The sequence below is a fragment of the Pteropus alecto genome, unplaced genomic scaffold (assembly GCF_000325575.1).
Source record: "Pteropus alecto unplaced genomic scaffold, ASM32557v1 scaffold135, whole genome shotgun sequence".
NCBI lineage: Eukaryota > Metazoa > Chordata > Mammalia > Chiroptera > Pteropodidae > Pteropus > Pteropus alecto.
The window spans coordinates 4,263,020-4,276,928 of NW_006438076.1; the positions used below are offsets into that span (position 1 = coordinate 4,263,020).

The 13,909-nt window shown below is 38.4% G+C and overlaps 1 protein-coding gene across 1 annotated transcript in view; it reads left to right on the forward strand.

Annotated features, from left to right (window-relative positions):
• The window catches only part of MSANTD2 (Myb/SANT DNA binding domain containing 2), a 28,831-nt gene that overhangs the window by 518 nt on the left and 14,404 nt on the right, over positions 1–13,909 (forward strand). Inside the window, 1 exon segment of the mRNA XM_025049163.1 lies at positions 1–183. This exon segment is cut by the window's left edge and continues 38 nt beyond it. Within this exon segment, the coding sequence (XP_024904931.1) occupies positions 1–183 (183 nt within the window).

Here is a 13,909-nt window from a genome sequence, read left to right on the forward strand (position 1 = left end):
AATGCACTCATCGCAGTGTGGGGCAACGAGCGGCTGGTGGAGGCGCGGTACCAGCAGCTGGAGGGAGCTGGCACGGTGTTCGGCAGCAAGGCCCCCGGGCCGGCAATGTACGAACGCGTGTCCCGGGCCCTGGCCGAGCTGGGCTACGAGCGGACCCCGTCCCAGTGCCGGGAGCGCATCAAGGTAACCGGCCGCTCGGCCCGGGGCTGCGAACCCGAGGCAGAGAGGAGGCAGGGAGCGGGCCTCGGGGGCGGGGCCGGTCTGAGCCCTGGGCTTCCTCCGTGGCCCTGTGGGCGACTCGCATCTCTCCGCCTTTTTCTTCTCTCCCTGGGAAAGGGTTTTTTTCCAGATGGCCGCCAGCCCGTAGGTTTCCTGAGTTTGAAGTTGGGCGTGCCTGCCGCCGCCCCTCTTTCTTGCCAATGGAAGACGTTCCTGCGCTCTGAAGTTGGTGGTTTCTCCTTGTGCGCGTGGGCGTCCCCGAGCCCGGGCGCGTCTCTCCCCACCGCCCGGGCCTCGCTTTGTTCCAGGCAGAGGGGCGCCCAGGCCGAGGCTTACCGTCCGGGGCGGGGTCGAGGACGGGTAGCAGAGGGGGCCAGTGGGTCCCCAGTTTAGGAATTTTCAAGTGAGTGCAGTGGCAGAGCCACACAAAAAGCCTTCGGACGACTGGCCTTTGTGTCAGTCGCCTTGCTTCTAACTTGAGCTCTGAAGGACGAGTAAGACTGGAGATGCTTTGGAGAATTGGAAATGCTTGATTGGAGCTAGATCGTGCATTGTTATCGTGGAGTTAGCTTGGTTGAGAGTTGGTCTGGAATTTGGAGTGTCGATGCCTCCAGAGTTTGATTGGTTTGAAGTATATTTCCGTCTAAGCTCCTTCATGAAAGCTACTTTTTCCCTGCTTTATTGTGCCGGATGTGGTGAGAAGCAAAGCTCTCTGTGTGCATCTGGCTATCCTGTGTATCTGAACGTTTAAATACAGAGGCTTAATTTGGGCGAGAAATTTTACCACCAGCCGGCTTATCGTTTTGCTCTTTCTACTTAGTCTAGGCTTTCAAATTTGTATTGTAAACAGATGCGGAGTTGTGTTTTAGACAGGACAGTTCCCTCACCACAGTGTCTACTAAAGGATTCTGGTGGGATTCTTTCTCCCAGTTTTCACCAAACTACTTCTTGTTCATAGTCATAGTATCTGTGTATTTCTTTTCTGGTAGGGAAGGCATTTTTTTCAGAGCTCCTTGGGGACCAAAAACCCAGTAAGAACAATCATAATCACACTGAAGGAGGAGATTGCTCCAAAGTTCCAGAGGTCTTGGCTCAAGTAGTGTTCGTCTGGGGACATTGTTAGAAAATTCAGTCCAGAAACTAAGGTATTTCAAACCTATTAACTATTATTCAAGAAATTTGGCACCCATTTCTCAATTACAGAATTAAATAGGTTTACCTGATAACATGTACCTTTGGGTCTTATGTCGCTCCCCCCTGTTTAAAACAGATGTCATTAAAATAGTAGCTTATACACAGGATTAAAGTATAGTTGACTCTTGAACAACACAGATTTGAATTGTGTGGCTTCACTTAATCACTTTTTTTGTTTTGTTTTGTTTTGTTTTTGTTTTCCATAAATAAATAGCCCTCCATATTTCCGGGTTTCTCCTTCGTGGATGCAACCAATCTCGATTGAAAATGGAGTTTTTACAATCCCATCCGTGGTTGGTTGAATCCACGAATGTGAAGGCGAAGGCCTGAGTGTAGTTGAGGTTTTTAGGGAGTCAAAAGTTATTGTCCGATTTTCCACTGCGTTGTACGTTGATGCTTTTAACCCTGGCATTGTTAAAGGGTCAATTGTAGTAGCTAGTAGTAGCCACTGTTCTCTGAATCTCATTCACTGTTTATTCAAGGTCATTAAGGTTCAATTTTGAGGGGAGTTTGTGTTGATTAGCATCTCTCTATGAACTTGTCTTGAGTTTAGAATTGCACCTTAGGCATTGTAACTATTTTAGCTTACTCAATTTTTGGCCATAGACATTTCCCAATCAAAGAGAAAAAGTGTTGTGCTATCAAAACCTCACTGGATGTAAATGCCTCTATAAAATTATTTCTCAAATCACCAGGAAATCTCTAGTTGGATTGCATCTTTGTCCAGCTATGAGAAACATAACCCAAAGCAAGAAAAGGAAATTGAGCTGCTCTGAAGAATTTTTAAGAGGATCAATTATCTGTCTCCAAATAGATAAGATCAAATTGACCTCAAGCTCTTAGAACATTTTGAGAATATGTAGATGATGATAATGAGTTCTCTGATCCATAGTAGCAGTTGACAAGGAGGAAAGATGACGTTTTTTTAAATGTTCTACTCCTAAAGTTATTTCAACCAAAGAACAGACTTCTTCATTAATTGTTGATCTTTCCTGCCAGAATTACAAGCTCTGTAAGGACAAGTTCTGGTTTCATTCACTGTGGTATCTCCAGTGCTTAGCACATAGTAGGTACTGAATACTTATTTCTTAAATTCACCAAATAAAGTCTAGAGGAGAATTTTGGAAAGTATTAAAAATCTAGAGCAGTGTTACTCAAACTTTAACCCAAAAACAGACTTTGAAACCCAGTCTGAAAAATACTGCATTGAAAACTAAGCTCTGTCCCTCTAGGAGACTTAGTATGAATGTAATCTTAAGCATAGAAGCTGATGTGGTCACTGAAATCATAGCCTTACAGAATTAAGTGGATGTCCAAGTAATCCAGATATGTTTATGAAAATAACACAACTTTAAAAAATTCTCAGCGAATCCCAACCCTCTTAAAACAAATCTTTAGATCCTAGTTTCAAAAATACCAATTTAGAACAAGTAATTCAGAACTCCTTCACTTTATTGTGTTGATGACAATTGCAAAAAGAAATTTAATAATTTTTCTTTTAGATTTTACAAAATAGAAACAGAGTAGTGCAGTAAGATACAAGGAGGAATTCTTGTGCAGACTTATATAATGTAGCTCATTTAAATGTGAACTCATGTCAGAGGCTCACAGGGAAAAAATACCAGGTGTGTCAGTTATATCTCTGGTCTAATGTACATGAAATATCTACCAAAATTCAATTATGAAAATTCAGTAAATAATTTCTTCTAAGTTTGAAGGGAGAGAAGAGATATATAGTAACTTCAGTTTTTTTCATGAAACTTTCGCTTAATCATAGTTTCAGCACGTTGATGTAGCACCTTTCATCTCATCATATGAAGGCATCAGAAAACTGAGTCTTAGCCCAGCCTCTTCCCTGATCACCTTCCTGAATAACCTTAAGCACATACATCACTTCCCTTCTCTGGACTGTGCCTCAGTCCTCTTATCTCTACAGTGCAAGTATTAAAATTGTAAATATTGAAATTGAATTAATAGCTCTTGGATTTTGCCACCAGAGCACAATTCTAAATACCCCCCGAGTGAACATGTATATTTCTAAGCGCACAGGATTTTAACTTAAAGTCAAATATAAACATTTGTTTATTGCTGCAGAGAGTTTTCATTTTTAAGTCTGACATGTCCAGTTATTGATATTTATTCAGTCATTTAAATAAAATGGATGTGTTTGAGACTGTTGCTGCACAGATTATTGTTTGGTTCTGATGCTTTGTTGATTTATTTTTGTTTGTCAGAAGAAAATTTGCTAACAATTCCATCCTAGTTTTGGAGCCAGGTAAACAAATAGGTGGCTTTCTGTCGAGTTATTACATGATTTCTCTCCTTTAGTATAGGCCTTTTCTTCATATCTCCATTCAGCAAACACTTGAGTGCTTATTGTGTGTAGGGCTGTCTGCGAGGTGTTAGGATAAATAAAAGAACTATAATATACATTCCTTGAGCTTACAGGGCAGTTGAAGTCTGTATATACACACCAGAGTTAAAAAACTACAAGGGATGATGTACAATGCAGAACTTGATTAAGTGTCATATACTAAAATGACTTAGTGTCATATGAAAGCAGACAATAAGTGTGATAACTTCAAAGTAGGGAGAGATTCCACTACAGTCTGTACTGTAGTAGTTTAAAGATCTCTCTGGACTTGGAATTCATGAACACATTAACTTCTGAGCCACATGCTGTATTCACACTTCCGTCAGTGAATCTGGTGCTCTGCAAAATTCATTCTCAAGTCCCATATTTTTGGGTTTTCTCCAAAAATTTGCCTCTTTAGAGTTGGCTTTATGTCTTTGAAACAGATGTGTTCTTCTAGCTTGGCCTGAATATGAAATGTAAGGTGCTTGCATGACCTAAAACACATGTCTTTGCTGGATTTAAAAGTAGTAGGGAGTTTTCTGCTTAGCATCACAATGATTAAATTTTTAGGGACATTGCTTAGATTTATTCATCAGTAATTGTCATAATCTTTGTAACAAATTTAGTACTGTAGCAGACAAATCACAGTATAGTATGTTTTGTCTTTTATTTTTGCTGTAAAACCTTGTCATTATTTGTGAGCATCAATAGGGTAAAGACATCTTGAGCCAAACTTGTTTCTATATAAGCATTTTAATAGACTCTGCCCACCTCTGAAGACTTTTCTCTCGTATTTGCAGACAAGACTTTTCCTTTGCATTATAGTTGAAAGATTTCCAAGAAATATGGTATACGACTCAAATTATTCATAAGAAAGATTAAGTCAGATTTGTTTCCTTCCGTTTTTTACATATTCAGTTTCTGTCGTTTCCATGCCCCTGTCATTTGAAAGCAAGTGCATTGTAGTTCGCTTGTCTGCTTGTGAATCTGACGGGCTTGATGTATATCTTAAAAGAATACAATCATACACCACATAACGACATTCGGTCAACAATGAACTGCATATATGACGGTGGTGTACCATATAACCTATGTATATTATTATTAGTAGTAGGCTATTGTAGTGTGTTGTAGGCTATACCATCTAGGTTTGTGTAAGTGCACTGGAAATCACCTAACAATGTGTTTCTCAGGATGGTTCCCCATCCTTAAGCTGCGCATGATTATAGACTTACATTACCAACTGTACACTTATATTCAAGCTTTCAGTTTTGGAGGTAAGGCATCTAACAAGAGCATGTTGAAACTGAATGAATAGGCTTCTGAGTTTCATTTTAATTGTTTTAATTTTAAATAGCCACATGACATTAGTGTCTACCATATTGAATAGTAGTGTAGGTTAAAAGTTGTTATTCAGAGTATTAAAGAAGTCTTTATTATGAAAGGATTCTCTTAGCTACATACTCAAACTTCTTTGGGGACCTCTTGCTCTCCCTGTCACTTAATCCCTGAGTAGCAGGAACCTTGATAGAAGTCAAGAAAAGTCCACCATTCTAGGAGGAAGAGCTTTTAGTGCAAGGAATAAAGTATCATAACCTCAGTTGGCTGGGGCAAACAGTGTCATATTCTTGGTTTTCTACGACAGCACTGTCCAATAGCACTTTCTGTGATGATATGAGTTTTCTGTATCAGCACTGTCCAACAGCCATTGCACAGTAGTCACTAGCCATGTGTGGCTATAGAACACTTGAAATGTGGCTAGTATGACTGAAACTGAATCTATAATTTTATTTAGTTTTAATTAATTTAAATTTAAATAGCCATACGTGGCTCATGGCTATTGTATTGGCCAGAGCAGCTTGGAAATAATGGTCTTCAAACTTTTTTGCTTATGTATTCCCAAAAGAATTTTGAAATCCATGTACTCTCTCAGCATTTTTAAGCTGACATTAAATTATTTTTATCATATGTTTAAAAGTTTACAGGAAGTTAACAGGATATAGGAAATATTAAATCTAGTGGGAGATGAAGATGAGGATTGACTGTAAAATTTATTGAATAATGTACTCTGAATCTGAAAAATCAACCCAAAGTTCTTACCTGTAAGTTTTATCAAATGTATCTTGAAAATGTTGATGATGAAACAATATTCTACTTAATTTAAAATAAATACTATTACTAATCTATATTGCTTTGGTTATTCTAAAGGAGCCAAGCTTCAAGCCTAAAAAATACTTACAAGACTGGGAATGATAGGAATCCCTAAAGTTCTAAAGAATGCATATGGGGACCCCAGTTGAAGACCACTGCTTTAGAAATCTGAGCATCTTTTCAATATCTTTCTTGACTGATTAAGTAGGCCCTTGAATTCCACTCCCCTTAGGAAATGGGAGAAGTGTGGAACTTAACTCTTGGCTAAAATCCAAGCATCAAGGGGAGGATTTGGAGATCTTGCCTATTCCCTTTCATCATACTCCACTGACAGATTAATATCTAAGTTCCTATAAATACTAAGGTCTTAAATAAGGACTTTATTTTTTTAATTATTCACCAATAAGTAGGAGTGCTTCCTGCAGTAGGCCCTAGAAATATGGCAGTATACCACTTACCATCAAGATGTTCACCTTCCAGTAGAGGAGTCAGACTACTAAAGCTCCAGTTACTATATTGTGAGCAAGGTTTGTGTATTGTGTTCACATTAAGCTCATGGTGCTACAGGGGCACACAAGAAGGAAGTGTCACAGGCCTGGAGGAGGTGAATCTCGAAAGTAAAGTGAGCCTGAATTAGGCAGGGTGTAGAGACCAATGAGCAGTTAAGGTTAAAAGCCCAGGGGCAGTGCAACTTAAAATGATACAAGCTACAAATACAGGAAAATACATTTTGTCCAAGAATCCAAAGTGGAAGCATCCAAATAATTTAGTTCCAAAATATTTATAAGTGATCAGCTGTTTTAAAAGTCGTGCCTTTCAGTTGAAAATTTTGCCATAGTGCATGGCTTTTGGTGAAGGTATATGACTTAGAAGCTACAGATGAATGATTGGTGGTATCATAAAGAAACATGCGAAAGGGTAGAGCAGATAGTTTTGGTATAGTGGACATACGGTATAGTGGACAACGGTATAGTGGACATACCAATTCTAGATAATTTATGTGTTTTGATAAATGACTTTTTTATACTGTTGAATAGCAATTGTGCAAATAACTGTTATATATCTCATTCCTTAATTTATATACTAGAAAAGAAAAACAAAAGTAATGCATATTTTGAACATACAAGAAATATATTTTACCCTGTGGCCTAGTACTCTCATAAAATATATGTATAACTGAAACAACTGTCACAAAATAATAATGATTATACCTCACACTTAAGTATCATTTACTGTGTTCTAAGTGCTTTATAAATATTAACTTAATCTACATAATGACACTATACTTAACTATGTACAATGCACTCTGATGTGTTCTATTGTATTTAAACACAGGTAATCTAGCTCCTGAACCACTAGGCCATATATCCTCTTTAGTAACATAGTTGCACAGCATGTGAAAGCACCCAGCACATGCCTGTACCTGGCAGGCCCTTTCTCCACGCCCCACCCCACACACCCTCCTCCCCGTCCCCAGTCCCCAGCACTCTCCCGGCACTGCCTTCCCTTTCCCCCCAGGCCCTCTGGTACCTCTCGTCTTCCCCCTACCCCAGCCACAGTCTCGGTGGTCTACAGAAGTCTCTCACCTAGAAAACCTGGGAAGACGGGGGTGACCGCTCCCACTGGTATTGGGCAGCGGGCTTGGCTTACTCCGACCTGCAGCTCAGGGTCACATTGGTCCCCACACGGGGCATGCCCAGGAGGTGGCAGGTGGCAGGATGGAGGAGCTGGAGGAACTGGGGGAGGGGAGACAGGTTAAAAACTCACACCCACCAGGCCAACGGACACTCCCCCAAACTCCCACACACATACCCTTCTGTCACTCTGTTTGCCCCTCCTCCAACCTTTACACCCAGCCATTTGGGACAGGGACTTGCCTGACCTGACCTCCCATGGAGGTGGAGAGGTATTAGAAAGTGTGTGCTTCTCACTTACCCAGCACATTGAGTTCTAAGGTTTTGCTGCTGTGGCCCTTGTTTATGCCTTGACTGTCTTGCACATTCACAGAACAGCGATAGTACCCGGAGTCTTTCTCCTGGAGGCCCTGCAGCCGCAGGGACACATTCCGGGAGGGCATGGTGTGGACCAGGGATACTCCAGGCTGGGTTGACAGGACCCCACTGATGTACGCCAACACCTGGTGTGGGCATAATGCCTCCTTGTTATTACAGGCACGCACTGTGCCCCAGCCTCAGCCAGTCCCTCTCCCCCAAACTGACGATCCTCAAATGCCCCTCCCCTACACCCATCCCTCTAACCTGTACCAGCTCCCCATTCACCCCTGTCTCCCAAGCCACCCTCTCACCATTCCTGGGCCCTCTTCACCAGAATGATTCTTGATCCCCTATACATTGTCTCTTCATCTCCCACTTGGGATATTTAGAAGGGTGGTCACAGCCCACTAAAATTGATTTCCCAACCCACTAATGGGTCATAACCTGCAGTTAGGAAAAAGAGGAACCAGTCATGTCCCAGATAATGCTTATGAAATGTCTTATATTATGCAGTTCTGGATAGCTGGAGCCTAGGGTTTGAGGGACGAGAGTGAAAGGAAGTGAGAAGTGGTAAGAAATAAAAGTGGAGACATAAACAAGAGGTCAAATGATGTGCTAAGGAGTTTGGACTTTATCTTAGTCATCGAAGAATTTTAAGCTGGGGGCATAACATGGGTTAGTCTTAGGTTCTAGAACTGGAAAATGAATTGGAAATGGTAAGACTGGAAGCACAGAGATCATTGAGAGGCTTCTTGCAGTAAGCTAGGCAATCAGTGAAATAAAGCAGTGGCAAGGAAAATGGAGAGAACTGATTTTAAATTTACGACTATTAGTGGAGCTGTTTGTATTTATATCTGATTGATTTGTTAGATCTTAACCTGTCACACAACTCACTGTTTACTGCTCTACCAACTTACACAGAGGATTTTGTTGTGTCCTCAAGGATCATCACAATACTTCATAACTTAAGTTTTTAGTGTTGGTTCTAGAACCCAGTGAGATCCAACTAAAACAGTCCTGCCTATGTTACCTCTTAGGAGTCTGTACGGACTTGGGATTCTTATCTTTTCCCCAGTCTTAGAAGTGATCATCCTGCTTTCTTTTTTTTTTTTTTCCCCTCTCTCAGCACTACAAGAGGGCAAGAACTAAAATTCAGATCTAAAATTATAAATGTTAATTGTAACAGGGCACTCTGAAGTATATGCTCATATCACTAGGTTGAGGTAGAATAGCAGTTTTTTCACCCTTTGGAAGGTTATATCTGTGTAATGTTTAAAAGTGTTTTTTAAAAATGAGAGAAAAAACTTCTCGAGTTTCATACACAAAGACCAGTACCATAAAGAGCTTTAGATGTTAAACGATTGTTGGGATTGCCGTGATTATTAGGTATTCTCTAATTTTATTGTGGGGTTCATGCAATGTGTTCTGCCTGCTATTTGCCATTGCAGAAACTTCATTTAGTGTTCAAAATGAAGGCTTAATGAATCTGTGCCTTCTGTGCATATGTTACAAATTATCTGGAGTTTGTAATTTATGCGGAGTCTCCCCTCCCCTCATTGTTCTGAATAATTGAAAAATGTCTTCATATTTGAAAAAGGCATGTATTTACATTTGTATAATTCTTACCTATTTGTAGTTGAGAGAGTCCTTGAGAGCCAATGGAAATTTTTTTTTTTTGGCACTAATCAAGTGAGTTATCTTGTCACTTAGTGGGATGTGCTGTTATTCCTTAGGAAAATACAAACCTGTGTTTATTCTCAGACATTTTAAGAATAACAGCCATCATTTTATTTCTATATATGCGTTCTTGGCTGTATTCTTAAATTACATATTTTGAGCTACCAAATAATGCTTCACTCAATATAAATTGATACAATAGAATGGAAATTATTTATTTAAATATGTTTTCCAGCTGCATTTTTCAGCCTGTTGAAGACTACTTTGTTATAATAGCCAGAATTTTTTGAAACTCACACTATTGTTTTTCTACTATCTACTTTCAGATTACTTCATTTATCCAAATAACTCAATTATGTTTGTAATCGATATTAATAAAACCAGAATAAAGTTTATATCTACCAAAAACTGCTTTTATTATTATTGTTTTAAATTTGCAAATACTTTTCTCTAAATGGGAGGAGCTGGTTTGTGGTTTAGAAAGAAGAGAATAATAAGTCAAAAAGTACTTTGACCTTTTATTTGATCTCTCAACTTTCATATACAACCTTAAGGAATCTTTATTAATTTTATTTATTCATTCATTTAGCAAAAATCTGTTGAGCTGCTTCTGCATGCCAGGCCTTGATAGGTGCTGGGAATACGTCGGTGAACAAAACTGGAAAAAAAAACACCTCTGCCTTCAAAGAGCTTACATTCTGATAGAAAACAATATGATATTTAAAATGTAGTAATTCAAAACAACAGAATTAGAAAACCACTCAAATATGATATTCCTTGATATCAGCCTTATCGAGCTTAGAAAATTTGAGCTCTCTACCTTTCATTATATATAAAAAATAGAAATTTATTTGCCTTTGCTTTATTAAGAATGATTTACATGATTTTATATTATGCCTTTTTATTGTGGTATGTCCAGTTGCCCCACGAAGCAGCAAAGTGCAGCGTTGTTATGTTAGTATTAATTCACTTATTAGAAGATGAGCACCCTGTGCTGTGTCCCCAAGGTCAGTCTTCAGCAAAATCAGGTAATGTTCTTTCTCTCTTGTGCAAATTAGGAAACACGATTAATAGTTGGACTTTGAGAGATCAGAGTTGTGCCAATTTTAGAGCAGTATAAAATATTTTTCTTAATATAAACCACATTACAAAATTAAGAGGAATAATCGGGGGGAGGAATTTTCACTGTAGCCTATCCACATATCCATAAAATGTTATTTTTTTAAAAAGTGATGGGGAATCTGATTTTAATTCCAGTAAATTCCTATGCACCAAAAAATGAATGAGAAGTCTACATGCTTTTTGCAATATCGAACTCCAAGAAAATATTTGGGTCATTCATACTCCTTACTTGATCATGCTAAGTTTTACCTGCCTCCTGCTTCTTATGAACAGATTACCCAGTGAGCGAGGCTGAATCCTTACTCTGGATTCCTTTTTTTCCCTCCCTTTATTTATATGTCATTGTTTTAGTCACCATATTCCTGCCAAGACTGTAAACTTGAAAATGGTTAAATGATTGGCTTTTTTCTGTAAAAGAAGAAATATGACCAAAAAGTTGAAGAAGCTGTGATGATATAGCCAAGGATTTCTGAAACTTGAATAATGTGTGGACAAACATGTATATAACAATGAGTTACTTAATATATAACAAACCTAAATCAAGATATAAACACCTTTATTTATAAATCTCACATGTTCTCAAACAAAAACAACTTTATAAGACACTTTAAGTACTAATAAAACTAAAAATCAAGCTAGTATTCCTTTAATATTGAAGGACATGGTTTAGCTGAAACTTAGTCACTTATCCAAACAAGATTCTTGACACTGAGTGCTACAGTAAGGTTCTTTGAGTTTTCTATTCCTGCCATGTACTTTGTGATAAAACTTTGCTGTTAACTTTTTCTCTACTTGAATTAACCTTTGTTCATAAGGCATCTTGGTCTTCATATCACTGGTGTGACTCTGTCATTTCATAGTAATAATAATGACTAACATTTACTGAATGCAACTTATTAGGCATACACTGCTTTAAATGCTCTACTTATATTTTCATTTAACACAACAAATCTATGAATGAGGTACTATTATTAGCCTCACAGATGGAGATGTTGAGGCACAAGATTTGTCTAATGTCACAAAGCTAGCAGGTGGGGAAGCTAGAAGCAATCCAACTCCAAGCTTTTAACCACTTGAGTATATTGTCCCATTATGAATCATCAGCTCACCTTTATTAAATTTTGAAAATTTTGGCAACAGTGTGATTAAACAGTCATAAATGCAATACCAAAATCACATAGCAACACCCAAATGGACATCATCATGCTTATACATGATATCATAGAAATGAAAACACAGATTTTTAAAATTTTTGTAAATAATTCACAGTGTCCTAAGATTATAAACACAAAGAGAAACTCTGATTTGGAAGTCCCATGGAAGAATTTAAAACCAGCGTTGAAACATAAATAAAAGTTTTATTGTAGAAAACTCAGTGGTTAATTCAAGGCTTATGTAAATTATATTTTTTGGACCACCAACTCCTCTTAAAGGAAATAAGTTTGAATAATAGGAGAAATGTTTACAAAGTAGAATTACTTTTTTAACAGTAAAAGCAGGTAAGGATGTCGCTGATGGAGGAGGCCATGGAGTGTCCATTACCTTATGCTGCCATTGTTCATTTCATGTGTAAATGGTTTGGTACTCTTCTCCTGTTAGATGATGGGGAGGAGATGGACTGTTTTTGTAAAATATGAAATAAATATGTCCCCCAAAAGGATATGCATGTGAAGAAAGCTAAAAATAGAATCAGAAAATAAGAAGTCAGTGCAGGGAGTATAGTAGTAATTCAGGTAAATATCTTCATCTATATATTAAAATGAGCTATGAACTTCTCAGCAACTAGGGCAAAAAGGTAAATTCGGTGACTATACTTTTCAGTGTCTGCTACTGAAAAGAAGCATACCAGGTCCTAGTTTTGAAACCTAAGATTTGCTTACATTAAACACGCTCTGATAGTGACCTTGGATACGCTGCTTTCTCTTAGTTCTTTTTTCTGTCAAATGAGGACGCGTCACGTGTCTTCTGTACATAATGTGATAGATACACTGCCCAGACCCCTCCTCCGGGAATGAGACACAGCTCAGTCCCCTCAGCTGCCCACAGTGCTGATTGATGATGGCTTCTGGTTGGATTCCTCTCGCATTTCCCTTTGCCCAAGGGAGCCGTCTCCCCCAAGCTCAGGCTCGCTCTCCAGTGGCATCATGAATCCACTGACTGGTCATCGCTGAAATGCAAAGGTATGGCCTCCTTGCCTCAATTCAGGATGATTCTGAAGGGTTGTCCAGGTTCCATACCTCACTTTAGGATTAGCCAAGGCCCCCGTTGCAACTCTGTGTCTTGCTTCAGTTTCTTTGTCTGCCCGGTCCCGCTCCTCTCAGTCTCTGGCAAGTAAACCTCCTGCACACAGTCTCCTTCAGTGTCTGTTTTCTGTGACCCTCTCTTAACATTATTGTAAACATTAGGGATAATAATTGTGAAGTCCTTAGCTTAAATCTCAGCACACTGTAGGCACTGAGGAAATGGTAGTTATGGTTTACCTTCATTACATGGGACATTGAGCCGCATATGGAAAATATTTGAGTTTTGTAAAAGGTACAGACATTTTTTCATATGGCCATTACTTTTAGAAATTCTCATAAAGGTAAGAATAAAATATAAAAAAATGCTACCAAATGAGCTATAAAAAGTGTTATGATTGCCCGAATTTCTAACAACTTTCTAAATAAGTTCAGGTTGCCCAAGGACAGATGCATAAACTTAAAATATGCTTATTTTCAGTTTTTTATAGAAAGGATATGTGACAGAATATGAAGATCTGTTCTTTTCATGCACTTATACCTATAGTATACGTTATGTAAAGGCAAAAAATCACTTTTTTTAACAATTGACTGAATCTTGACTTAATGCTAATACCCAGATATCTTGATGGAAAATTTCTAATAATCGTACTTTTTAGATGACTTTATCCAAGTTTCAAGATTATTTCTTTTTCACAACCAAATACATAAAATTTACTTAACGAAAAAAAAATCTGTTATTATAGGTTATCTCTGCATTATAGATGGTAGTTTTTAATAAGAAAATAACTACAAAACTGAAAAGCACGTGGACAGCATATGAAAGGAATAGAGTACTGTGTCGGTGTGGGAGCCGGGAACCTGCACAGTTTCCCTTTTAAACATTGGTCTGATGAATAGAAAATACCTTTGTGTGTGGGAAGCAATACAGTTTTGTAAAGTGTGAGGTTTTCTTT